General features: G+C 53.6%; 2 protein-coding genes across 7 annotated transcripts in view; both read left to right on the top strand.

Moving 5' to 3' along the window:
• The window catches only part of PIK3R5 (phosphoinositide-3-kinase regulatory subunit 5), a 56,987-nt gene extending 38,095 nt beyond the window's left edge, over window positions 1-18,892 (top strand). For 2 of the 3 annotated variants that reach the window (XM_061461950.1, XM_061461949.1), the window contains exons 3-19: window positions 186-286; window positions 2,149-2,217; window positions 2,962-3,100; window positions 5,456-5,525; window positions 6,885-7,059; window positions 7,716-7,869; window positions 8,343-8,426; window positions 9,985-10,732; window positions 10,815-10,968; window positions 11,148-11,273; window positions 11,515-11,640; window positions 12,215-12,308; window positions 13,509-13,585; window positions 14,811-14,904; window positions 16,329-16,411; window positions 16,620-16,732; window positions 17,677-18,892. In XM_061461950.1, coding sequence (XP_061317934.1) covers window positions 186-286; window positions 2,149-2,217; window positions 2,962-3,100; window positions 5,456-5,525; window positions 6,885-7,059; window positions 7,716-7,869; window positions 8,343-8,426; window positions 9,985-10,732; window positions 10,815-10,968; window positions 11,148-11,273; window positions 11,515-11,640; window positions 12,215-12,308; window positions 13,509-13,585; window positions 14,811-14,904; window positions 16,329-16,411; window positions 16,620-16,732; window positions 17,677-17,818 — 2,549 coding nt within the window. In that variant the 3' untranslated portion in view covers window positions 17,819-18,892. The remainder of the gene's footprint in view (window positions 1-185; window positions 287-2,148; window positions 2,218-2,961; window positions 3,101-5,455; window positions 5,526-6,884; window positions 7,060-7,715; window positions 7,870-8,342; window positions 8,427-9,984; window positions 10,733-10,814; window positions 10,969-11,147; window positions 11,274-11,514; window positions 11,641-12,214; window positions 12,309-13,508; window positions 13,586-14,810; window positions 14,905-16,328; window positions 16,412-16,619; window positions 16,733-17,676) is intronic. The other variant, XM_061461951.1, reaches the window with a different exon arrangement.
• The window catches only part of MYH10 (myosin heavy chain 10), a 273,556-nt gene that overhangs the window by 29,787 nt on the left and 218,634 nt on the right, over window positions 1-25,135 (top strand). The window lies entirely within an intron of this gene.

Genomic DNA, 25,135 nt, shown 5'->3' with positions numbered 1-25,135 from the left:
AAGCCGTGCTGTGGAGATAAGCCCCATTTGGTGAGATTGGATCGTTCAGAATGAGGGCGTGAGGTCTTCTTCACCGTGATGTGACACAGGCAGCAAACACCTTCACCCTGACCCCCTCCCCATGTTCATCCCTCCTGTGACCTCCCTGAGCTGGCTGTGGGTGACAGCAGCTCTGTCTTCTGCAGCTGGGCTGTGCCTGAACTGCTGGAGCCTGCAGGAGCTGGTGAGCCGGGACGCCAGCAACTACGTCATCCTTGTGGAGAAGATCCTCGGCAAGGCCAAGGAGGTGAGTTCTGGGGGGACTGGGGCTGGGGCAGCTCTGGGGCTTGCCAGAAATGGGGTTTTGCAGAGCTTCAGAGTCACAGCCTGGTTTGTGTTGAAGGGAGCTTAAAGCTCATCCAGCTCCAACCCCTGCCACAGGCAGGGACCCCTTCCACTAGAGCACCTTGCTCCAAGACCCTGTGTCCAACCTGCCCTTGAACACTGCCAGGGATGGGGCAGCCACAGCTTCTCTGGGCACCCTGTGCCAGCGCCTCAGCACCCTCACAGGGAAGAGCTTCTGCCTAAGAGCTCATCTCAGTCTCCCCTCGGGCAGGTTAAAGCCGTTCCCCATGGAATGGTGGGTGATTTGGGGGTGTGGTAAGGTACTGCTGGAGCACTGGAGCTTGGGGTGCTGCTGCGTCTGCAGGTCCAAAACCCTTATGGGAGCAACTCTGTGTGTCCCACCAGCTTTCAGCACATGGGGAGCTACAAGGGAAAAACCCATCACCAATGTCTGCTCTTTGGCAGCACTGCAGATCCACGGGGAAGGGGTTTGATTTCCCAAAGCGCTGCTTGGTGCCATGCAGGGGCTGCACGCATGGAGCCAGACTTCCCCACACCTTCCCCTGGTGTACACTGGGAAGTGTTAATCCAAATCAAAGCAAATGGGAAGTTTCCTGTTGGTTTTGATGGAAACTTTGCTGTAGCTCTGCTGGGCTTCCTGCAGAGCAGGCATGGAGCTGGGATGCTGGATGCAGGCAGGTTTGCACTGTGCAGCATGGGGCCAGGCACAGCAGGGAGGTGAAGCTGCAGCAGGGCCGATCCTATCAAGCCTATAGGGTCCCATCATGTCCTGCAGAGGCTTGAGGCACCATCGCTTGAGCAGGGTCACCCCGGGCTGCTCCTGGGAAGACCTTGGAGGAATCCTTTGATGTGGCAGGAAATGGTGATGTGTTTCCTAACTCCTCCACTGGGATTCATGTGATGGGGTAAATGTTACCTTTCTGGGGAAAGAAAGGCTGCCAAGCTGTATTTTCAGTTTCATCCATTTATATTTTTTAATAGCTGGAATGTGTTTATTTGCAGATAGCATTTGCAGATAGTCTATTAGGGTTTATGTAAGGGTTTATTGCACTTTCCTGTGCTCAGGAAGGAGACAAGTGTATCCTTGAGCTGTGTGTCACTCAGTGAAATAATCCTGCTGGCTATTCAGTGGCAAAGGCTGGGACAAGAATATATGGTGTGCACCATGCTGCTGAGCTTTGCAAGGCTGGGCTGATCTTGGAGCAGCTCCAGTGCCTGAAGGGGCTGCAGGAAACCTGGAGAGGGGCTTTGGACAAGGGCCTGTAGGGACAGACCGAGGGGAATGGCTTTAACCTGCCCGAGGGGAGACTGAGCTGAGCTCTTAGGCAGAAGCTCTTCCCTGTGAGGGTGCTGAGGCGCTGGCACAGGGTGCCCAGAGAAGCTGTGGCTGCCCCATCCCTGGCAGTGTTCAAGGCCAGGTTGGACACAGGGGCTTGGAGCAAGCTGCTCTAGTGGAAGGTGTCCCTGCCTGTGGCAGGGGTTGGAGCTGGAGGAGCTTTAAGGTCATTTCCAACACAAACCATTCTATGATCAGAGGGCTGGGAACATGACCAAATCCAGCTTCTTGAGGGTGAAGGCAGAGCAGCAGCCTGTGCTGACCTGCTGGTCCCGTTAGTGTGGGTTACTGGGGCTTCAAGGGTTATTTTCCCATGGAGACAAGGAAAGTTTTGGGGATGGTGATGTGCTGGGTGAGTGCTTGGCTGTATTGTTGGGAAGTCTCTTTGGCACCTCCAAGGATGCTTTTGGGTGACGCTCATGGCGAGCACCCCAGCTCATCCTGCTGCCCCGGGCTGTTTCCTACAGGTGCAGGAGAAGTGCGACTACGACCTCGTAATGCCCCTGGCTCTGCTCTTCTACTACGCCGTCCTGTATGTAAGTCCTGAGGCTGCTGCACATAGCTTGATCCCAGCCCCTGGGGATGCATGGGGTGCAGAGTCATTCCCTGTGGAGCCCAGCAGAGCAGTCACCGAAATTAGAGCGGCTTTTGTCTGAAACATCATGGTCTGATCAATTAATCTCAGAAAAGGCTATAAGAATCTATAGGGATCAAGACCAGGCAACCATTGTCTGAGCTGAGAGATGTAAAAAATGAGCTTCAGTGGGTTTTCTTTTTAAGATGGGCTAATCAGAAAGGGAGATGGACCCTTCTCTGTGCAGAGAAGGCAAAGTTTTTTCATTAGCCTTTACTTGTGCAAAATGTAAAGGCAGCAGTGCCGCAAAGGAGCGGAGCCCTTACAGGAAACCCTTTCTTCTTATTATTATTAGCACAATGCATCATTATCCCGAGGAAATCATTGCTGCCAGGTCTTGCAAAAGCACAGGCTGTGATGCCATTCATCTGTATGGATCTCTGGTTGTTAAAAAGAAATGTATATATAGGCTTTGGCATGTGAGCCACAGCCGGGAGGTTGGGAAGGTGCAGAGCGGATGGAGCTTTCTCAGAGCTGTGCCGGGGGGGGTACTTTGACCCTGCTTTGTGAGAGGAGGGGTGTCACAGGGTGAGCCTCTGCTCTGATCTTCTCCTCCCACTTCCAGCCTAAGCCCTTAAGCTCTGATGCAGTGCTCGAGCCCGTGTCTTTGCTCCCTTTCTAACAGTGTCTCCCCGCCCCCCTGCAGGCTCCCCATTTCCCATCGGGCTCCGACCTGCTCCTGAAAGCTGCCGGTGTGTACCACAGCTTCCTGACCTGGCCCGTGCCCTACTGCGACATCTTCCGCAAGCTGCTCACCTTCATCAGCGATGAGCTTAAGGCCCCTGGTAAGCGCTCCTGCCCCACCGCTCCCCCGGGCCACCCCCTGCCGTGACAAGTTGGATCCTGAGGCTCTTCTGGTGCTGCTCTTCCACCTCACTTCATGCATCCCTTGGGTGCGATGCCTACACCTACCTCGTGCTTCCCAACCCTCACCTTTTCCAGGACGTGAGGAGCTCTGCCCTCCATCCTCTGCACAGGGTGACACCAGATTCCTCTGGAGGAGCAGGGCAGGGTTGTGGTTTGGGTGGCTGCCTTGCATGCAAGGTGGTGGGTGCATCCTTGGGAGGCTCAGCTCTGGACCAGTGTGAATTAGCAGAAAGTGTAACTGTTTCCTGGCTGCCTTTCGGTCTGGTGGGTCTTTTCCATGGCAAGACATATGTGGCTGCTCCTGCCCAGCCCTGGGCTTTGTTCGGGATGCTCAGTGGTGTAAATGGGGTGATAACAGTGGGGCCATTCATCAGCATCAAGGTGGCTGAAGCCTTGAGCCTGCCCTTGCGTGGAGATTTCCGTAGGGCTGGGGGGCTCTCTGGCTCTTTCTTTACAGCTGAGACACCTTGTGATACAGCTTTGGGCACATCTATCAGCAGCAGCAGCCCTCCTCCTAATTAAGGCCTCCTTGTAGATGTCCTGTTGTTCCCAATGGAGCAGCTCTTCCAATTATTTCTAAAAGGCCTTTTCCCCTAATCTCCCTGTCTGTTGGTGGCTTATGGAGAGCTGGTATCACACAGAGCACATTTCAGGCCTTGTTTACTCCTGCACAGGGTCATGGCATTGACCGGCTCCGAGCAGGACTTGGGAGGCCTTGGATGGGTACGCGAGCTGGGGCTGGGTCCTTACCCCCATCCCTAACCTGGGTAGCTGCTTTGTAGAGCCAGGACGGGGACATGAAACAGGGTCTCTGCGGAGGTGGGAGCTTGTAGGTGCGGATGGGGTGAAAGGTGCTTTCAAAGGAACAAACATTGAAATAAACCCTCTGCAGTGCTGGCACTGGACTGGTTCTTCTATCCCCAGCTCAAGGCTCCACCAGCATAAATGGCCACGGGCACCAGGCAGGGTCTGGCTGGTCTGTTGTGCTGGATTCAGCCTCCAGCTCAGAGCTGCAGGGCCAGCACAGATGTGGGGATGCTCACCCCATGCTGGTGCAGCCACAGACTTCCCTAGCTCCTTCCTGGTCACTTATTGCTATGGCACCAGTTGGGACTGTGTTTACAGATGGCTGGGAAAGCCCCAGTGCTGGAGGGGAATTGCTACCTTCTGCTGTTGACCCAGCACCACCATTGCTGGTCCCTGAGGCTGTGTGAGCTGGGGACTTTGGTCCAAAAGCTTTTCCCTTCCTACAAGCAGATGAGATTTCCCCTCCCCTGCCAAAGGATGCTGTGTGGGAGGTGTTGGCCTGATGGGGCTGGGGAGCCCAGTGCTGCCCCTCACTGTGGCCTCTCCCCCAGCTGGAGCCAAGAACAGCAGAAAACATGCTCTCTGCTGGTAAGCTGACCAGGACCTTATAAGCTTGTTGTGTGGCCTCTGTGACCTGCTGCAAGGCTGAAGCAAAAGCTTTTTATTGAGAGGAGGGTGAATATTAACTGAGACAAGCTGCTGTCAGTATTTGCCAAGAATGAGATAGCTTTTATGTGCCGACTGGGGTGATGCCTCTGCAGGGGGAGTGAGTGCTGCTGTAATCGGGGGCCTGCATGAGCAACATGTGCTGCTCATGGGTGCTGGAGCAGGGCTGCCAAGCAGCAGCTGGTGTTGGGATGTGGCTGCCTGTAGCAATGAAGGTGATGGATCTCATTAACACCGCGTTTCCCAAGATGTGCCCCAGTCCTGCTGTTCGGGGGTGACATGGGCTGTGCTGTTGCCACACGGTCCAGGTCCATCCAATGCCACCTGGTAGGAGGTTCCGATGGCAGCCCAGGGATGGGGACAGGGACTGTCCATGCCAGCCTCAATTCTGCTGGGTCCAGTCTGAGCTCGTCTCTGTGGGAGAGAAGGTGGCAGTGACCTGCTGTCCATAAGTGAGATCCAGGGCCTGGGGAGCTAAAGCAATGGGCAGAAGCTGCTAAATAGCATCCATGCAATTCGCATTCCACATCAACAGTGTGGCATAAGGGACTGGATGGAGCATCTCTCCCATCCCAATCTTTGGTTGCTTTACCGTCGCTCTGGGCTTTTACCTTTTACATTCTTTGCCCCTAGACTTACATGGTGGCTGAGTCTTGTCCCCACAAGGACTTTTGGTGCCGCTGTGCCCGCTCTGGACAGCGGCTCAGCCAGGTTAGCATCACATTAGGAGGCAAAGCGTGCCTCTGAGGCAGAGCAGTCTGCAGCAGTGCTGTGTCTCATGTCCTCTGCTCTTTCCTCAGGGATCTCCTTCCAGAGGCTGGTGAGGACAGAACAGGGGCTGCCTGTGAAGAACTACCAGAGCTCCACTGTGTAAGTGTGGCCATTGGCGCTGCTGGTGCCATGCTGCAGCCTCCCCATGGTCTCCCACTGCTTAAGGAGCAGTGGGGCTGCAGCGAGGGCATCTTCGGGGTATAGCAGTGGGTGGTGGGGAGAACTGGGCTGAGCTGTGGGAAGGGACATGGAGAGTGGGTCCCCAGCTCTGGATCAAGGTCTGTGGGCTCCCTGTGTCAGTTATCCTGCAGGGCTGCAGACCCGGGTGAACAGGGCCAGTCTCCAGGGGAGACGAGGAGGCAGTCTCCTCCACAGGGGCTGCTGATCTCAGCACATGCTGGAGAACAGGGAGGAGATGCTTTGATCTACGTGTTTGGGAGCCACCACCCCAAAGGGGGTCAGAAGCGAGTCCATCCCCGTGCAATGATTGCTGAAAGCCTTGCAGCACAGTCAGACTTTGCACCTTATTTGTGGTTGAACCTTCCTCCTGCCAGGACACCTCGTGAACAGGGAAATGAGCCTGGGCAGTGTGCTCCCTTCCTGGCTGCAGTGCCTGCTCCAGGGACAGTCCCTCGTGCACAGACCCCTCCACTCTGCAGGGGGGGTCTCCTGCTTTTCTGGCTTCTCCACTCGTGCTGTGCACCCCTGGATCTGTGTCTGTATCCACCCAGCTGTGCTGGTGCTGCTGTGTTGCTTCCCCAGCACAGCTCTGCTGCTCTGCTTTGCTTATACTGGTGCAGCCACCAATGACTTACAGCAGGATGGCTGTATTTGCATAAAAAGCCCTGAAAACCTGTCACAAAGCTGTACACAAGCTGGACCTGGTGCTTATTGAAAGCTTTTGCCCATTGCCTGAGCCCTGTAATACCAAGCACACCAGAGCACATCCTTCAGAGTAGTTTTTGCTCAGTGAGGTGGACTGCTCTTATCTGTCAATGTAAGCATGTGCTCTCTGGGCTGCAGGTTTGGGAGTCTAAAGCCTGTGCGTGTTCATATTGTGGTCCAGAGCAAAGCTGCAGCTGAAGGATGCAGCTCTTTTTCCTTATAGCCCAGAAGTGATGCTCTGACCTGCATATTGCGGGGGGAATGGGGATGGGGGGGGGCGGAACATGTTTTGGGGCCATTCCCAATTTCAGCCCTCCCCTTCATTGTATGTGCTGGCTGTCAGGACAACGGGCTGCTGGGTTGACGGGGCAGGTGATACTGCACGTGTGGCAGGATGGACGATTTTCGTCCATCCGCTCCCTGGCGCTGCAGCTGGAACTGGCACCCCGAGACCCTCTGGCTGTGCCTAACGTGAGAGGACACTGCCATCTAGAGTGCATTGGTCCAAGTCTCATGTGCCACCGGTGTCCAGGCCTGGCTCATGGCCTAAACCCATCACCTTGTCCCCACCAGGACGGTGCTGCTGCTCAACCCCTCTGAGGTGCAGAGCGAGTTCCTCTCCATCGCTGAGAGGCTGAGCTCCAGCGAGCACCCGCAGCGTGCCACGCTCATTCTGCTGCTCGAGCACCTCTACCAGGCCAACTTTGGCACCTGCTGCGACCTGGACAGCCTGCACCACGTCCTGAAGGTAGGCTCGGGGAGCTCAGCCATGGCACAGCACTGCTGGGTTCATGCACTTGGCTGCTGGGTTTTCTGGCCAAGAAGTATTTGGTTGACAAAAGAAGTTTTGATAACACTTCTTGTAGGAAGGGTGCACATCTTCCCCTCCTCAGAGCAGAGGTCTGCACTTCTGGTTTGTGAAATGTCTCTTGCCTTTTACCCTTTTACTCCTTTCCCCATCCTTACATGGAGAGAGGAAGTGCCCCAGGTTTGAAATGTAGCAGAAGTGCTTGACCAGAGAAACACTTTGCTTTGGTGGAGGGAGGGGGGAGGCAAAACATTGTCAAGAAAACCCCTTAGAGCTTTTCACTTTTGTTTTTCTTTGCAAAAGTTCCAGGGCACATCCCATGTGATGGGCATCCTGGCAGTGCCCAAGGCCAGGTTGGACACAGGGGCTTGGAGCAAGCTGCTCTAGCGGAAGGGGTCCCTGCCCATGGCAGGGGTAGTTGGAACTGGAGGAGCTTTAAGGTCCCTTCCAACACAAACCAGGCTGGGATTCCATGAAGGGGGTAGGAGGCAGTGGGGAGAATTCCCTGGTGGCAGTTAGTGCTCCTGCCCACAGACCTGTGTGTTGCTCCTGTGGAGGGACCCCCTTGATCCCTCACCCGGGCTCTGCTTCCCCAGTCCAAGACCCTGGAAGAGCTCTCTGAGATCTACGCCACTGCCACGGATGCTCAGGAGGCTGCGGCTGCCAGCAGTGACCCTGTCCTGGCGCGGGAGCGGCTGCAGTCCATGCTGCGGGACATCGCCGGGGCTGCCTCCTTTCCTGTCTTCACGGGTGAGAACCCCCTGGGCTCCTCTTGTCCCCAGGGTTTGTGCCAGCTCAGCCCCTGCAGCAGCGAGGAGCCGTTCTGCACGGTTTCAGCCTAGCCCAGCTACAACAGAAACCCCACCAGCCCAGGCCCTATCTCGTAAACAGGCCAGGAGCCAGAAAGGGTTTGTCATCTTTCTTTGTAACAGCAGCAACAAAAAACGTGTCCAGCCTTTGTGGGTGAGAGGAAAACCCACATTAGATCAGAAACCCATGGTAGCAGTGATGTCTGATGGCTCTTAGAGCTGTGAAATGCCCCCTTGTCCCAGTCGTGTGTGATTTCATGGGGATAGCAGCAGCACCATCTGTGTTCTGCGTGAACTGTGCTACCCAAAGTGTGTCATTGGGGTGGGCGCCACCTTCTCCTGGCCGGGAGAGCTGTCAGGAGCAGTACTGTGGGGCCCTACACACTTTACCTCCTCTCCCTCCTCTCTTCCCAGGTGAGGGTCAGCCCCGCAAGCTCCACACCATCCCCATCCCTACCGCTCGCTGCTACACTTACAGCTGGGATCAGGATAACTTTGGTAAGCAGAGTGGGGTCCTCTGACCCTCCTGGTGAGACCTCAGCCCCGCTGCCCATCACAGGGTGGCTGAGCAGCATTTCAGCTTGGCCTGGGCTGCCACTTGCAGCCCCGTGCACGACCCTTGCAGCCCCGTGCACGACACAAGCTGTGGCCAGAGCCTGAAAGAGCTGATAACAAGTTGCTGGTGTTGGAGGAAGAGGTAACACCACCAGTGCTGGTGTCCCCAAGATGGAAGAGGATGTGGATGTCAGCTTGGGCATGATCCCAAGCAAAGCCCTCATCTGAGTGGTGGGCACAAGATACTGGTGGCTACAAAATGTGTGTTCCCTGAGCCAAATCGTGTAGGGCTTAACCTGCTGGGAAGGTTGTGCCTTGCTGGAAGAGGTTGTTGAAATTGGGGCTGTTCAGCCTGGAGAAGAGAAGCTGCGTGGAGACCTCAGAGCAGCTTCCAGCGTCTGAAGGGGGCTACAAGGATGCTGGAGAGGGACTCTTCATCAGGGACTGTAGTGATAGGACAAGGGGTGATGGGTTCTAACTGAAACATGGAAGTTCAGGTTGGGGATAAGGCAGAAGCTCTTCCCTGCGAGGGTGCTGAGGCGCTGGCACAGGGTGCCCAGAGAAGCTGTGGCTGCCCCATCCCTGGCAGTGTTCAAGGCCAGGTTGGACACAGGGCTTGGAGCAAGCTGCTCTAGTGGAAGGTGTCCCTGCCCGTGGCAGGGGTTGGAGCTGGAGGAGCTTTAAGGTCCCTTCCAACACAAACCAGTCTGGGATTCTATGAGTTCATAGGGATATTGATAAGACGGAAACCTTGTTTGGTAGAAAGCTCCTCTGCAAGGAGTAAACCTTGTCTGTGCCCTGGAAATAGTTGTTGCTAGGAAAGCCTGAACACATTGAGATGTCAGGGCTTTGTAGGGCTGAAACCCTTCAGACATTGCTGCATTTTCTCCTCCTCGTAGCAGGAGCAGCCGAGGAGCGGGTACCTTTGCTGTGCTCTCAGCCCAGCCACAGCCAGTTTTGCAGGGGAAACAGTGGCTTCCCCTCTGCTGAGCTGGTCTCTCCAGCTTCCCCATTCCTGGAAGACCTTTTCTGTTCCAGGAAGGTTTAGTGTTCATTGTGTGCCAGCCCCAGCAATCTGGAGCAGAGCTGTGGCTTGGGCTTTGCAGTGCGTTCAGCCTTGCCAAGAGGCCACCTTCAGTGGGGTGATTAGGAGTTTGATTAGTCAAACACCTTGCTTTCCTCTTGCCCTCTGGTTAAATCTGGATTGGATGCAAGCACATTGTGAAACCTGTGTAGAAAGGAAGAAAAGCCCAACTGGTATTTGCCTTGTGAGAACCCAAACAGAAATGTGACCTCAAGGAGAGGAACGTAGTTTGGATTGCATTGCATCTGAGCATCTCATGAAAACCTAAGAATGTCAGGAGGAGGTTTTCAATCCTTGTTTGAAACCATGAGAGCGTGTTGGCCATGCTGTGGTATTGTTATGGTCTGGGGTCACCACATTTCCTGTGGTTGTGCTGGAGCCTGTGCCAGGCACATTCTCCCTCTGGTTGCCTTTCAGATATCCTCAATGATGTCCTCAGCAAAGAGTGCAGCGCTGCTGAGCCCATGGCCTCGGAGAATGAGGAGGAGGACGAAGAGGAGGTGGAAATCGATGGTGGTTCCCCTGAGCGCGACTCGCTGCTTTCCCCCGTCTGCACCATTTCCAAAGGCTCGGTGTACTCGGTGTTGTCAGAGGAGGGATCGAAGCCCTTGCGAGTGTCCCTCTTCACCGCCTCCAAGGAGTCCATCTCGGAGCTGACTGTGGTCTCCAGGAAGTCCCTCAAGTCATTTGTGTCTAGTCTGAAGGACTGCATGGACAGTGGGTACGCAGAGGACAGCGACGAGAGCTCCCTGGATGCAGTGGGGCGGCCGGAGCTGAAGGCAGACAAGACCCACCCCAAACACAGACACACGCTGACCACCAGGATCTACAAACTGTTCAAGAGCAAAAGCCAGCTGGTCCTGAGGAGGGACCTGCGGGACTGCCCGGACACGGGCTCGCTCTCGCTGCCGCTGCGCCGTGCCGAGAGCCTGTGCACGTCCCACGCCAAGCACCGCGTCCCGGCGCGCTCCCGGCGCGCTCACTCGCTGCCGCAGCACGTCCTGAGCCCACGGCTGCAGGGCCCGCTCGCCCCGTGGCACCTCAGCCTGCAGCGACGGCCGTTCCTCAGCTGCGAGGACGATGCCAAGGCGGCCACGCTGCGCGTCGTGGTCTTCGGCTCCGACCGCATCTCGGGGAAAGTGGCCCGAGCCTACAGCAAGCTCAGGTGAGGCGGGCGGCGTGGGGGCTCTGGCTGCAGGGACGCGCTGGAGGCTCAGCTCACCCAGCCCTCTCCCACCTTCTCCTAGGCTTAAGGAGAGCACCTGCCCCTTACTGACAAGGTACTTCAAGCTGCAGTTTTTCTACGTCCCTGTGAAGAGGAGCTGCTTGGCTCCATCAACCCCTCTTATGCATCCCTCCCCATCCCTGGGGGACCCACAGCTCCGAGCCTCAGCTCAGGTGGTACGTGTCCTGCTCACCACAGGGCTTGTGGTGACACTGGTGCTCTGCGTGGCCCCGAGAGCCGTGTGAGGAGTTCATGGGGTGGGCTGAGTGGAGAATTTGTGTCTCTTCCACAAGCCCCAAGCATGGGTTGAGGAGCTGGGGGGTCCCTAGAGTGACCCCAGTGTGCTTGGTTTCAGGATCCCACCTTGGCTGGGATGGAGGGCAGCACCAATGACATCTCTCACTACATTGGCATGTTGGACCCATGGTACGAGCGTAATGTTCTTGGGCTGATGAACCTGCCCATGGACGTCCTGTGTCAGGTACAAGTAAGCCAGCTGGTAGGGCTTGGCATCCCCCTTCCCCAAGGTACAGGGGAGCTGAGGGAGAGCTTCTGCTTACCCTGGGCCACAGTGATCCTGTGCTACATGGGCACAGGATGGAGATGGTCGGTTCCTGGTGGTCGGGAGGGTTTCTGTTCCCGGTGGGGTGGGATGGGCAGTTCTTGGCACTGGGCTGTGGGTATTGTGTACTCCAGGCATGTGACTTACTCTCTCCCCACAGTCTGCCAAGCCAGAGGCTGAGCCGCAGGAGGACTTCCAGGAGCAGTTGCCCATCCTGGCAGATATGATCCTCTACTACTGCCGCTTTGCCACACGCCCTGTCCTGCTGCAGCTCTACCAGACAGAGGTAGGCAAAGGGGCTCAGCCCTGTCATGGTAAGGGGCAAAGAGGAGGTTTTTCTGCCTGTGCCAACAGCTTGGGACCTCTTGTGAAGTGATGGGGATGTGGCACAGTCACCACGTGCTGATTTGGATTGGAAGAGGCCTTTAAGCTCATTCAGCTCCAACCCCCTGCCGCAGGCAGGGACACCTTCCACTGGAGCAGCTTGCTCCAAGCCCCTGTGTCCAACCTGGCCTTGAACACTGCCAGGGATGGGGCAGCCACAGCTTCTCTGGGCACCCTGTGCCAGCACCTCAGCACCCTCACAGTAAAGAAATTCTTCCTTATATCTAACCTGAGATTTCCCTGTTTCAGTTTGAAGCCATTCCCCCTTGTCCTATCACTACAGCCCCTGATGAAGAGTCCTCTCCAGCATCCTTGCAGGGCTCCCCTCAGATACTGGAAGGCTGCTATAAGATGTCCATGCAGCTTCTTTTCTCCAGGCTTGTCACCCAAGGCAGCAGTTGGAAGCTGTGTTTCGTTTTCCCAAACATACCTGTTGTGTCCTCACCATCACCAGTTTCCTTCTCCTCTCCCTGCAGCTCACCTTCATTGGAGGAGAGAAGATGACCGAAGTCTTCATTCACTCCCTCGAGCTGGGCCACTCAGCAGCCACACGGGCCATCAAGGCATCAGGTCTGTAGCTGCTTTATTCTGCACCAACAGCCTCAGGCAGAGCTCTGTTGGAATGGGAGATAAATGGGAAGTGGGGCTGGAAGGCACTGGGGGCTGCAGCGGGTACCTGAGCCTGGGCTGCAGTGGGTGCATTGTGCCAAAGGTCCAGGCAGCTTTTCCCAGGTTTGGAAGTGAAGCACCGTAGTTCTTGCATTCCTCCTCAGGACAAGCTGTGGCAATGCCTTGTTTTTACTGCTGTTTCCTCCAAATTGTATTTGCAATAAAGCAGCTTCAAGCCCGTTTCTTTCCTCACCACCTGGCCAAATGCAGCTCTTCATCTTTTCTTTTTGCTGCTTTCTGTTGTTTGTGCTTTGCCCAGGAGTTATAAACCCCTCTTCCCTTTCCCTTCGCTTCCTGGGCAAAGCAAGGTTTGTTGCCTCTGCTTGGAGCCTTCCTGCAAGGGAGACCCCTGAGCTTTTTTACACTAGGAATTTATAGCAAGCAGCAATGGCAGAAGCATCCCGGATACCCAAGGACAGGATGCTGCCTGGTGCGGTGCAGCTGCAGAGACATCTCATGGCCAACCAATAATACTGCATTTAAACACGTGGCTTAATCGTGTTAACCAAGTGCTTTTCTGTGATCTGGCCTTGTCCTTGTAAACAGAGCTCATAAAATACCCTCCATATGAAGTGTCACCCATGCTGCTCCCCAGAACACAGGCTCAGCCAAGGCCTTCCCAACAACTTGTGAAACCACCAATCCTGCCTTTGATTTCTTTTTTTCCTTGGGTTCTCTGGCAACACTGAACATCTGCTAAAAATTAGCCAGGGAAAAAAAAGTGTCGGGCACAGGATTTCAAGGCTAATTTAATGTGGGCAGAAATATGCCTGGAAAAACAGGAGCTGGGTTAGCAATGAGGCCTTTTATTGCTTTGTGTTTTCCCTGGAGCACTGACCCCTCTGCACTGGCCTCACCAGCGCTGCTTTCAGTTTTACAGAGCTGCTTGTGCTTTGTGTTGAAATCTCTGCACTGGATTAATTGCTTTCTGGCAGCTTTTAAGCCACCTTTTCCTTCTGTCCTTTTGCTCCACATCCGTGTTCAGCAAACCATTCTTTTTTTGCCCCCTTTCTGTAGGTACTGAGTGTGCTGCTGTATCAGTGGCCAGTGGAAGAATGGGAATAAAAGGCCATTATGACATTTGCTCCTTGTTTCTTTCAGGACCAGGCAGCAAAAGGCTGGGTATAGATGGAGATAGAGAAGCAATCCCACTAACACTACAGATCGCCTACAGCAAGGTGAGTGCTTGGGAGCGGGACACAAAGCCAAATGGGGCAGAAAACCAAATCAGTGCTGGGCAAACCTGACACCTGGGGGCTGAGAGAGGCAAATGCTGCCAGTCTGCTGGAAGAGCCCAGATCCAAGACCGCATGAGCCAAAGTCCAGCTCTCTACTTATGGGCTAACGGGGGTGGCTTTCTGCTCCTATTCAGCCCAGTGAGATAGGGAATGTGCACCAATTTCCACAGACGATGTGTGCTTGGTGCCACTTTATGTGACAGCTTTTGCTTCCAGAGAGCAATCTTCTGCTGGCCACAGTAGTTCCTCCTTTTTGGCTGGGTCCTCTGCAGTTATTTACTGTTAAGCCTGGGCAGCTTTTTGTAAATCCAAGGTCAAATGAATTTTAATGCAAACTCAAACTTTGGATTTACCTGGAACTGCACAGGCAGACCTGAGCCAGCTCAGGCAGGTGGTTCAGGGTTGGAGGGAGGGTAACAGGAGCCTGGAGTGTGGCATCTGCAATAGGAAGAGTGGTTGGAAAGCTGCTCGGCAGAAAAGGACGTGGAGGTGCTGATTGATGGAGCTGACCATGAGCAGTTTGTGCCCAGGCAGCCAGGAAGCCCCCAGCATCCTGGCCTGTACCAGCACCAGTGCAGCAGCAGGGCCAGGGCAGGGATTGTGCCCCTGCGCTGGGCACTGGTGAGGCTGCACCTCAAATCCTGTGTTCAGCTCTGGGCCCCTCACTGCAAGAGAGACATTGAGGTGCTGGAGTGGGGCCAGAGAAGGGAATGGAGCTGGTGCAGGGCCTGGAGCACAGGGGTGATGGGGAACAGCTGAGGGACCTGGGGGGGTCAGTCTGGAGAAGGCTCAGGGGGGACCTGCTGGCTCCCTACAAGTGCCTGAGAGGAGGATGGAGCCAGGAGGGGCTGGGCTCTGCTCCCAGGGAACAAGGGATGGGACAAGAGGAAACGGCCTCAAGCTGCACCAGGGCAGGTTTGGATGGAGCTGAGGAACAATTCCTGCCCCAGAGGGTGCTCAGGCATTGGAACAGGCTGCCCAGGGCAGGGCTGCAGTCACCGTCCCTGGGGGTATTTAAACATTTGTCAACGCGTTGCTTAGGGGTGTGGTTTAGTACTGGACTTGGCAGTGTTAGGTTTAGGGCTGGACTCAATTATCTTAAAGGTGTTTTGCAACCTAAGTGATTCTGTGATCCTCTCTCCTGGGTTTCGGTTGGTCCTTGCAGACAGCTGTCAGTGGAAGAAGTCACTGGAATGATGTTGAGAAGGTCTGCACATCTGTGAACCTCAGCAAAGCCTGCAAGAAGTATGAAGAACTAGGTGGGTAGAGGTGGTCTGTGCAGCTTTGCACAGGGAACATTGGAAAGGACTGGTAAAACAAGAGGACAGTGTGGATCTTCTAGCTGGAGCAAGTGAGGGATGTGAATGCAGCAGATGCATGGGAGGTGCCTGGTGATCCCTGGGGAATGCTGTAGTCCTTGGCTGTCCTTAGCACCACATCAGGGATGAAGGGCAGCTGATGTCCGACTGTCCTAAAGCTTCCAGCTAAGGAAATGGGATGGACATTAGGGATGGGGCTGGGATGGTTCAAAGAGCAGGATGATCACTGGAGAGTGGTGCTTTCCAGAACCACACTTGTTTGCTAAGGAGAGGGAGGGACAGGGAAAACTGGGATTCATTGGAGCAGAACCATGGGCCATTGTCCTGCTCTCCACAGCAGCTGTGCCTTGCAGACAGCTTTTTAGCTGGTTCTCCGTCCTGGTTTCTTTCCTGCAGCTCAGGGCCTGCTGCGTGGCTTTGCTTCAGCCTTTGTTTTAGAACAGGTTTCTGACGGGTGTTAAGGCTTTAAACCTTTTAAAAGCAGCAGACTTTTAGTCTCCACGTGTATTTAGAAGCAATACCTGTTCAGTCTTGTGGAGAACTGCTGTTCTGGCAATCAGGCACTGTTCTGAGTAAGCTGAGGTGGTTTTAGTTCTTGTGTGCTTCGTGCCTGGCGGGTGTGTGGGTTGTGAGTTGGAGTAGTTGGGGCAAACAAGTGATCTGCCAAATAGGAGACATCTCCTACATGCCCCATGGAGCCCAACTGAAACCTCTGCTCCTCCTGTTGCTGCCCCAGCCATGAAGCCATGCAGACCCCAGGGAAAGCCCAGCCGGAACTGGTTTCTTATCTCCTCTAGAATTTGAGTTGGACGTTTCTGCACTAGCTCAGGAGCTTCGCTTGTGCTGCCTATGCTTGGGTTGGCTTCGAGCGGTGTCAGAAGCTCCACCTGTAAAACAATGTCCTTCCTTCCAAGAGAAATCCGGTCCCCTCAGTTCTCTCCGTTGCTTTTTGCCTTCCGAGTTTGACCACAGGATGTCACTGTAATTCCAGACATGAGCGAGCACCTCTGGTGGTCTGCAGGAATTCCCTCGGGATGCTGGGTCAACGGTTTTTGGGGGGGTTTTGGTGGTTGGTTTTTAATTCCTATTTAGGTCCCAGGAGGGTTAAATAGCCAGTTACATAAATGTCCTTTTTCTGCTACGTTTGGAGAGCAGTTGGGAATTGGGACATTTACCTGTGTGTCTCTGCTTGCTTTCCGTGTGGGTCAGCATGAGGGAAGGAGAGCTAGAGCTGTGCTGCATTTCCCCCAGCAGTGGGGTCCTGCTGGAGCCACTGGCTCTGCATTGCTTTGAGGGGTGGAGGGAGCACTTGAGTTCCCAAGTAGCCCTGAAGCCTCAAGTGATAACAGTGTCTTGTGTTACAGGCTCAAAGACAGAGTGTCTCAACTTAACCATGACAGAAGTGGTCAAAAGGCAAAATTCCAAATCCAAGAAGAGTTTCAATCAGGTAACTCGAGTCATGGTGCTTTCACATTTGGTAACAGGAGGTCAGCCAGACGTGGCTGGGGAGAAGCAGGGCGGGAGACAGGAGCTTTTGGGGGGGATTTGTCAGCTGTTACCCACTAGGTCTGCATGAGGGGTACCTGGCTCCCCTTCCCTGCACAGAGAGATGCACTGCCCCTGGCAGCTCCTCACTCAGGCACTTTTTCTCTCAGCAGATCAGTGTGTCCCAGATAAACGTAGACAAGGTCCAGATCATCGGCGTCCAGTCCTCCTTTGCTGTGTGCCTGGACCAGGATGAGCAGAAGATCCTGCAGAGTGTAACCAGGTAGGACCTGCCCACTGCAATCAGAGCTCCTGGGACAGTGCATCCTGTGTGTAAGGACTTGCCCATGAAGCATGGGTGGCCACAGAATCATAGAATGGTTAGAGTTGGAAGGGACCTTAAAGATCATCTAGTGATCCTCTAGGGGTGGGGACACGCCATGGGGGAGCAAGGTCCTGAGCTCCATGGTGCCAGATGCCCACGCAGGGTGATGCAGCTCTGAGCTCTGGAGTGCAGCTGAGCTCAGGTTGGGTGGGTGGTCCTGCTCAGATCTCCGTTTACCTTCATGACTGCCAGGGTCTAAAAGGTGGCTCCCAGTCAACTGTTAAACTCTGTACAGACATCTCTTCCAGAAGAGCAGTCAGAAGACAGAGGAAAGAGATGCTATTGAGGTGTTTGAAGAGCACTGGGCATATGAGCAAAGCCTTCAACTTCTAAACCTCATTTAGGTTCTTTACCACCTTTGGCATACCCACTGCAGAAGGAACCCATGATCTTCATGGGAGGGACGGGTAGAGCAAGAATTGCTCATTTGACTGTTCGTCCATCAGTCATGTGCCCAGGTGCTGGAATTTGAAAACTCACTGTAGAGAATGTACTTCCTTGAGCACAGAGAGATCAACCCAGTTGAATGGAAAAAAAAATGGGGATCTTATTCCTTTAAGTGTTTTATTGCAACTCAGGGGGCTTGTGGGAGAACTCAATGCATGACGTGGAAAAGGAGCTACATCCCTGTCCCCAGAGCTTGGGGGATGCAAAAGGTTTTGTTTCCCCTTTATGGGTGCTTCTGCCCTAGGTCCCCATCTGACCTGAACTCTCAGCACTCCTGCTCCAGTCCTGTTGAGACTGCACTGGTTCCTGTTTGAAGATATTTCTGCTGCACCTGAGGCTGGTGATTGTCAGCCACGCACCTTACTTATATCCTGTTCTTGTTTGTTCCCCTGCAGGTGTGAGATCTCAGTGTGCTACAAACCCAGGGACAGTGAGCTCTTTGCACTAAGAAGATCCCCTTTGCCCCACCAGGACCCCTCTGAGTTTCATTCTCTCCTGTGTTTACCCATTGCCACCTTCAGTGGAGCACTGCCATAAGAGAACCCTGTGTCATGTCAAACCAGATCCCATCCAACACCAGTGTTGGCTCAGGAGAAGGAAGCTGACTTTCCTCCTTTGGGCTGGAGACCCAGCACTCTTGTTCAAGACATCCTGCAGCCAAAGCGTTAGCGTGATGCCTGAGCTGCTCTGCTGCGTGCTCAGCCTGTCCTTGGGAAATGGGAATGTTGGTGGTGTGCTCTGCTGTCTCTCAGGGTTCCTCAGTAATGGGAGGAAAGTTGTTTCCTTGAGGTCTCCACTGGTTCAGCAGATGACAGCAGCTGGATTGAGAGGGCAAGGCAAGGACAGGGCTGTTGCCCTCCAGCACATGCTCCTGTGGCTGTATCTGACAGCGGCTGCCAGGCCACTGTGAGCTGGGGGAGCCCGTGAAGGGGCATTTTGGAAAGCTGGTGTCCTTGGCTGAGTGGTGGTGGGTGGTCTTCGAGGCATGTGGAGCTGCAGGTCACCCAACCAGTGTCCTGATGGCATTTCATCTGTACCAGGTTGAGGGAGCTCAGACAGACCTTTGGGGGGGGGACACACGCTTTCCCAAGGTTTCCTTTAAATTATGAGGGCTGGATGTCTCACAGAGGAACAATGCAGAGCAGAGCAACCCAGCTGAGGCCCAGAAAGACCGCAGCATGGGCTGTAGACTGCTGCTTGTGTTCTGGTGAATGGAGTGCAATAGGCTATACCAGGGTGTGGACAGCTTTTGTCATTTATACATGTCCTTACTGTAAACCCAGGACCTGCAAGAGATGACTTTCCCATTTCTGCAGAAATTCAGAGCTCACATGAGATGTGCTCCCTGTTCTGTCCATGTCCTTGCATCCTGCTCTGCAGCACTGGATGCTAAGGACATCCCAGAGGCTGAGTCCTCAGCAGTTGCTTGAAATATGGCAGAAACCATGCTCATACTCATAGGAGGGAGAAAAGTACCAGGGAAACCACTAGGATTGCTTAAGCTCACCTGAAGAGGCAGCTTTGCTAGAGAAGAGCCCATCACCAAACCCACTAGCGACACTTGCAAGGGATGGTAGGATTTGAGATCCCCTCAAAGGAGGCTTTCTTCCCCCTTCCTTCTTCTGCAAGGCTGTAGGCACAGAAAGGTGCAATATTTGGAGTATTTAGAGGTGTTCTGACCCAATGAGTAAAGAAATGAGACTGGAAGTGTCTTACCTGGTTTCATAGCCCTCAAGCTGTTTCGCAGTTGGTTTTGGTGATTGCACTGATGAGAATAGGCAGAAGAGCGTGTTGCCTGCTGCTGGCTGAAAGGATCATAGTGCTGAGGATGTGCTCCATAGAAGTGTCTGGAAGGGATCCCTAGTACTGCTGTGGGGCTGCAGGGCTCAGCCAGGGTGAGGCCACTGCCTCTGGGGACAGTTTGGTCTGGGTGCAGTGGTGAACAGCTTGGTTTGAGAAGGTGCTTTTCTGGTGTCCTCAGCAGCTCTGGATGCAGCTTCTGCCAATGGCCAGAGATGAGCAAAAATGAGATGTGAACATGTTCCTGAGGCCTCTGTGCTCCGTCCTTCTACTTGAATAAACCATCCCAAGGATGGTGTTGCCTTATGGACTCCAAGAAAATACCCCTCTGCAGGGTGAAGCATAAGCATCACTTGAACGTAAGCAGATGATCTGGCTCCACCGTGATGAAGTCGGCTTGGACTCCTGGTCAGGACCCACCTTCCTCAACCACAGACTTCAGAAGCACCTCTCCTATGTGCATGGAGCAGTGTCCATCCCTTGCTCGCAGTACAGGATTGGCAGGGACACCAAGACACTGCCAGGTCGTGGTGGGCTGTGTCCTCTCACTGGCTGCTTATGGGGCAGTGTGGGAGCACGCACTGAGGTCGCTGCTGTGAACTTCTGTACCTCAGTGGTTGAAGTCCAATAGGCTCAAGGGATCAGAACAACTCTTTCCATGCTCTTGGAAGAAGTTTTCTCACTGACTCTTCATTTCCCCAGTGGGTTCATGTGCGTTGTCTCAACCGGGGCTGGGGTTTGACAGCTGGGGTTTTATTCTTCAGTACTTTAAAATAGCACCTTATCCTGTCAAAGCTTTGCTATTTGTGATCTCGAGATCTGTGGCTAAATATATCGCTGCCACTGTTAATGATGTGAACCTCTTGGGTTTCAGCTCGCCCCGCAGAAATGCCAGAGGAGAGAATTTCCATCTCGAAGAGCAAAACAAACACAAACCCTGGGGTCTTGTAATCCCGGTTCAAGTTTTGACTTCTGATGCTTTCTGGAAATGAAAGAAGTCTGAGGTTCTTTCAGGTCATCTTTGTACTCGCGTGCAGCCTCACCATATCTCTGGTGTTTGTGCTGAGCTGTAAAATACTGTTCAAAGAACTTTAAAAGTCATTGTAAAATATTAAATGTCAATTTATTTCGGGTACAAGGGCAGTGTTTGAGTCCAGTGATTCCCGAGCAGGCAGGAGGAATGTGAGAAGAGCACCCAGGTCCTTTGCAGAGTAGCTGATCTTAGAGCAGGAAAAGGCTCTTAAAGTCATGTTCATGAGCTTGGTCCCAGAGGGCACAACACGGAGACCTGCAGAGGTTAATCGAGCTGCTTCTGTGAGTGTAAAAACCAGGTTCTGATGTTGTACGTCCACAATTGGTTTCATGCTGGATGAAGTGGAAATGAGCAGAGCTTGTGTGTGCGAGGTGAGATGTGAGCAGACCCTTCCCTTCTAGGAGGCTGCTCAACCCTTACTGTGTTGCTTTGCTGGGTGCCCAGCAGCTCCTGCGGCTATGGGCAAGGTGCAGCCCTGGGTGGCAGAGCCCTGCTGTGGAGGGTGAGTGAATTTGCCCAGCAGCCAGGGACCAGGATGTTTCTGACTGGGAAATCTCTTGTTTTGGGTTTGACTGGCTCAAGTGATGCCTTCTCTTTGGGGGGGGGGGGGGTGTTCCAGGAAAGAGGCTTAGCTGGGAGGTGTGAGGGCCAATGTGTATCGAATAAACATGGGAAAAGGCACTTCAGACGAGCCAAAACCCAGATCACTTTTCATCAGCACTTTATGTATTAGCTGTCTATTTCATTATAGAACAAAAGGTGGTTTCTGCACACAAAGGAACTTTTGAAAAGGCAAATAAGTATTTTCCAAGATGGGATGACAGTGTGCTTTTGTTTGCTCTCAACTACAGAAAACCCCAAGCCCAAAACCCCTTTCCCTGTTCTTTTGGAAAGAGGAGCACATGTGCTGATACCCAAAGTAGAAAGAACTTTGTTCTTAAAACATGCATGATGAAACATTGAGGATCAGGGCTCAGGTCTGGTCCTTGAAGTGCTGCAGGGCTGAGGATTCTGTTCCTGTAAGTACAACAGGTTTAGCAAAGAGCTGCTGACAAGGTAAGCGAAGCTGGGTTAAGGCTTGGCTGTTGCACAAAACTAGTTTTGCCTCTTGCAGACGTGGTCAAAGCAACTCAGGGGAGCTTTTTGCAACGCTTGCAGCATCAGAGCTGAGCTGATGTGTGGCCTGGCTGTGCCTGAGGGCTGGGAAGGCTGTGGGTGAGGTGTGTTTGGTGTTTCAGGCTGGGAACATCGGCTTACACTGGCTCCCCGCATGTGATGGGTTTTACCAGAACTAAGTGCCCTGGTCCAGGGTGCTTTGGTCTGTGTTAATGAATCAAGGTGCAGAAGCTGTTTCAGGTGTCCCCTCCTCTGTCAGGGGTTGTCATCCCAAAGGCACCTCAGCTGAGGCTGCTGGACGTGCTGGCGAGGTGGGACATGGAGATGCGATGTGGGAACACCACACTGGGATGATGTCTCAGCTCCCATTGTTGGTGATGACCCTGCATCCTCTGCTCCTCTCCTATGGCACTTTGTGCATAGGTGCTCCTCATCTTTACTGGTGTGACCCCCACAGCTTTTCCCTGTGGCTCCATGAAGAGCAGTCTTGGTGTGGATGTTGTCAGTACCAGCGTGTTACAGGAGTTGGTTGAGAGCCCAGTCTGAGCTCCATGGCTCAGTGCTGGCGGGAAGCAAAGAGCTTCATGCACACACCACCAGTCAGGCTCCTGAAGGTCCAGGCAATGTCTGAATAGCTTCAGGGGTGGAGATGTTTTAGTGCATGAGGTGAAGAACAGCCAGAGCCGACACTCATCCAGATCACAGGTCCTTGAGTGGCCATGTCTGATCTGCTGGCTAATTGGAAACAGAATGAACTAGCATCAATAGGAATGAGATTGCCTGTCCTGGATCCACTGTTGCAGGGGTTAAGATACTCCCCTGACAGTTGGAAAGCACAGATGTCCTCTTCTGGCAGGTGAGGCACTCAAACCCGTCTTTGATGGTCTATGTAGGACATCACCAGCTTGTCTGAATGGAGACATTGCTGTGGGACATGACAAACGCTCCCAAACAATGATAGTTCTATCTTGATGGGAGAAAAACCACATTTACTCCTCAATGTGGTATTTGTTCAGCCTGATTTTGCTCTAGCTTTACTGTCATGTTGGGGAAGAAGTTTGTTTGCCAGGTTCATGTGGTCTGACAGAGGTGAGCAGAGGTCTGCCAGGACCTGGGAATCAGGAGAGCTGGAACCAGCGCCCTGGCTGGGTGTGCTGGGACAGAAAGAGCCCAAGTGTTTGGCTTTGATGGGGCCTGGGTTTAGAGACCTGCCCACAGGCTTGTCCAGCTCAGCACCTCTGATGCCTTCCTTGTGCTCAACTCACTGTCAGCAGTGCCAGGGCAAACCTTCCTCTTGTGCTTCTGCTTCCTGGTAGACAAGTGTAGTTTGGTGGGTGTCATTTCTAGGTGCCTCACAGCAAGAGACCAGCAGATGGGGGACAACATGGGGTTGGAAGGCCACAGGGATTTGGGTTATGGGACCTGAATTGGGCTGTTTCCAGGAGCTCTCCTACAAGGCGGTGTTTCAGAGGTGCTTGTCTGCTCTCTCAGCTGTAGCAAGAAACAGCAGAGATCATTGGGGCTTCGTGGCAGCTCAGTCCCCGCATGCCATGACAAGATTAGGGTTAACGTGCCCAGGGTGTCTCCTCAGTTAGAGGTCACAGCCCCACAGACACCGTCCCCTCCTTTGTTCCCATCCCTGCAGCTCGAGTTTCCTTTGGCAGGGACAGAGGTACCTGGGCATGGCTCAGGTCCTGCTGGCAGTGAGCCCCGAGCCTGGCTCCCTGCCTGTGTGCTGGCCATGGGCTGATGGAGCCACGGCACAGGGGGCACGTTCATCCCTCTGCCCCAGAGGGGTTTGTTGGGGAACCCACCGATAACCCAGCGCTGCCAGAGGGAAAAGGAGAGGTGGAAGAAAACCCAGGGAGCATCATCCCCTGCCCCATTCCCTGCCCCAGCTCCCTCCTGCAGCTGCAGGTTTCCGGGCTGTTTTCCATGTGCATGTTTTAAGTGCCCTTACAGCTACAGCTCCCTGTAAGTGCAGCTAAAACATGCACACGGGAAAGAGCAAAAGATGGGAATTTTCTGTGGATGTTGCTAGTTTCTGCCTTTAGCCAGCCCCTGCAACCAAACAGGGTCATGCCTCTGGCTCCCTGTGTGTGGGGACAGCCATTTGCTCAGCACTAACGAGAGCGAAGCTGGACAAGTGAACCACTTCTGCGCTGCAGGAGCTGTTTATCTCTCCTGGCACTGCCGCTGCTCTGCTGCCCTTATCTGCTTTGTGTTCATCAATGAGCAATTAAAAGTTAAAGGCTCCCGGTGCCTGCATGAGGAGCAGTTTTCCTTGCAGGGAAAATTCACTTGAGAGCAGGAGTGGTTTGCTAATGGTGCAAAGCTGCATAAATACCGGTATGTTCAGCTGCAGCACACGTCCTGGAGCCTGTGCACCCGTGCCAGTCATTGCGCTGACTGCATGATCAACAGTGGGCTTTTCCCTTACAATCCCAAAGTCACCTTCTTCTAAATATGCACCTCTGTGCCCTTGTAATCCCCAATCCCCTCTTGTAGGAACCTCCCCTGCAGCACTCACAGAAGGATGCAAAGGCCAAGGGGTTGCAGCCAGAGCAAATGCATCCAAACCTGAAATCCAAATCACAGTGTGCATGAAAAGTATTTTATGTTTATCCATCTCTTAGGACAACCTAGACTTGGGTTTGACTTCACAGAACCTTCTGGACAGCAACAGGCCAGTGGAACACGGTGTATTTAGCTTGGGCTTCCAGCCACAGAGAGGACTTCAAGCAGGTAGCTCGGCCTCTGTCTTCACAAGGACTAGTCCTGATTCTGGCCATGTCCCCTCTTGCATCTCTTCTCCTCTGATTGCCCTGAAGCCAAAGCAACTCACTTCTTGCTGACCCAGTCTCCCACTGGGTTAGGAAACTGAATGGCTCATGCAGAGGACCAGATCTCACGTGGCTGGGATCAGGGAGAACATGTAACTTCATCTTCAGTGGTGATGAGATGCACATTGGTTGAGTCTGCCCTGCCTGGGCAAGGGATGAAAGAAGAGACCAAGTGCAGGCAAAGTCTCATATCTCTGTGTGCTCCGGATGATCATCTGGACCCCTTCCTGCCATGGGCTGGTGACTGAGGGGCATGTGATTCCTCCAAGATGTGACACACTGGAACCAGCATGAACAGTCTGGGTGTGGGTGAGACTGGGAGAGGCTCCGCCTCTGTTCAACTTCAAAGCCATCACAAAAGGATATATGAGTTAATCTTTAGTTAGAAGCCAACATACAATCACAGAATCAACTCAATTAGAAAAGACCTTTGACATCAAGTCCAACCGTTCCCAGCACTGCCAATGCCACCACTAACCTGTGGCACTGACGGCGTCTACAAAGTTTTAACGTCTTCCCATCCTAAGGAGCCATCTGTACTTTAACATGACTCAAGCCTGTGTGTAACCAAGATCATTGGGGTAACTGTGCTAGTCCTGCAGGCCAAAGACTGCCCAAGGCAGGGAGAAAAAACGAAGCCTTAAAAAACTGGGCGGATGCTGTATTCATGATGCTTTCTCTGCTTACTCGCTGAAGGATGAGCAGAAGAGGCATCTATACTGACTGGAAATGGCCCAAGGAAAGATGCTTTGGTGAGTGCCCCTAGCCTGGGCTGGGTGCAATCAAAGGTGGAGATGTCTGGCTTCTAACTCATCTCCACCCTTACGTATCCTGTGAAGCCATCAGTGAAGAGCAACCTGCCTCATGCACCTCTGGAAGTTTCTGTGGGACCAAGCTGAGGTGCTCCAGCTTTCCCAAGCTGTCCTCTGCCCTGGGGTGCTCCAGGTCAATTCTCTCCATAGCAGTGAGTGAGTAGCCTGGGAGGCTGTGCTGAGGACCAGAGCCCATTGCTGTGGCTGGGCTATAGGTCCCTTTGTCCACTTTAACCCTCTCCCCGCTTGG

Source organism: Pezoporus flaviventris, unplaced genomic scaffold (assembly GCF_033815535.1).
Source record: "Pezoporus flaviventris isolate CSIRO_AGI_PZ_B2104156 unplaced genomic scaffold, CSIRO_AGI_Pfla_v1 ptg000034l, whole genome shotgun sequence".
Taxonomy (NCBI): Eukaryota; Metazoa; Chordata; class Aves; order Psittaciformes; family Psittacidae; genus Pezoporus; species Pezoporus flaviventris.
This window is presented reverse-complemented; position numbering and strand designations above follow the sequence as displayed.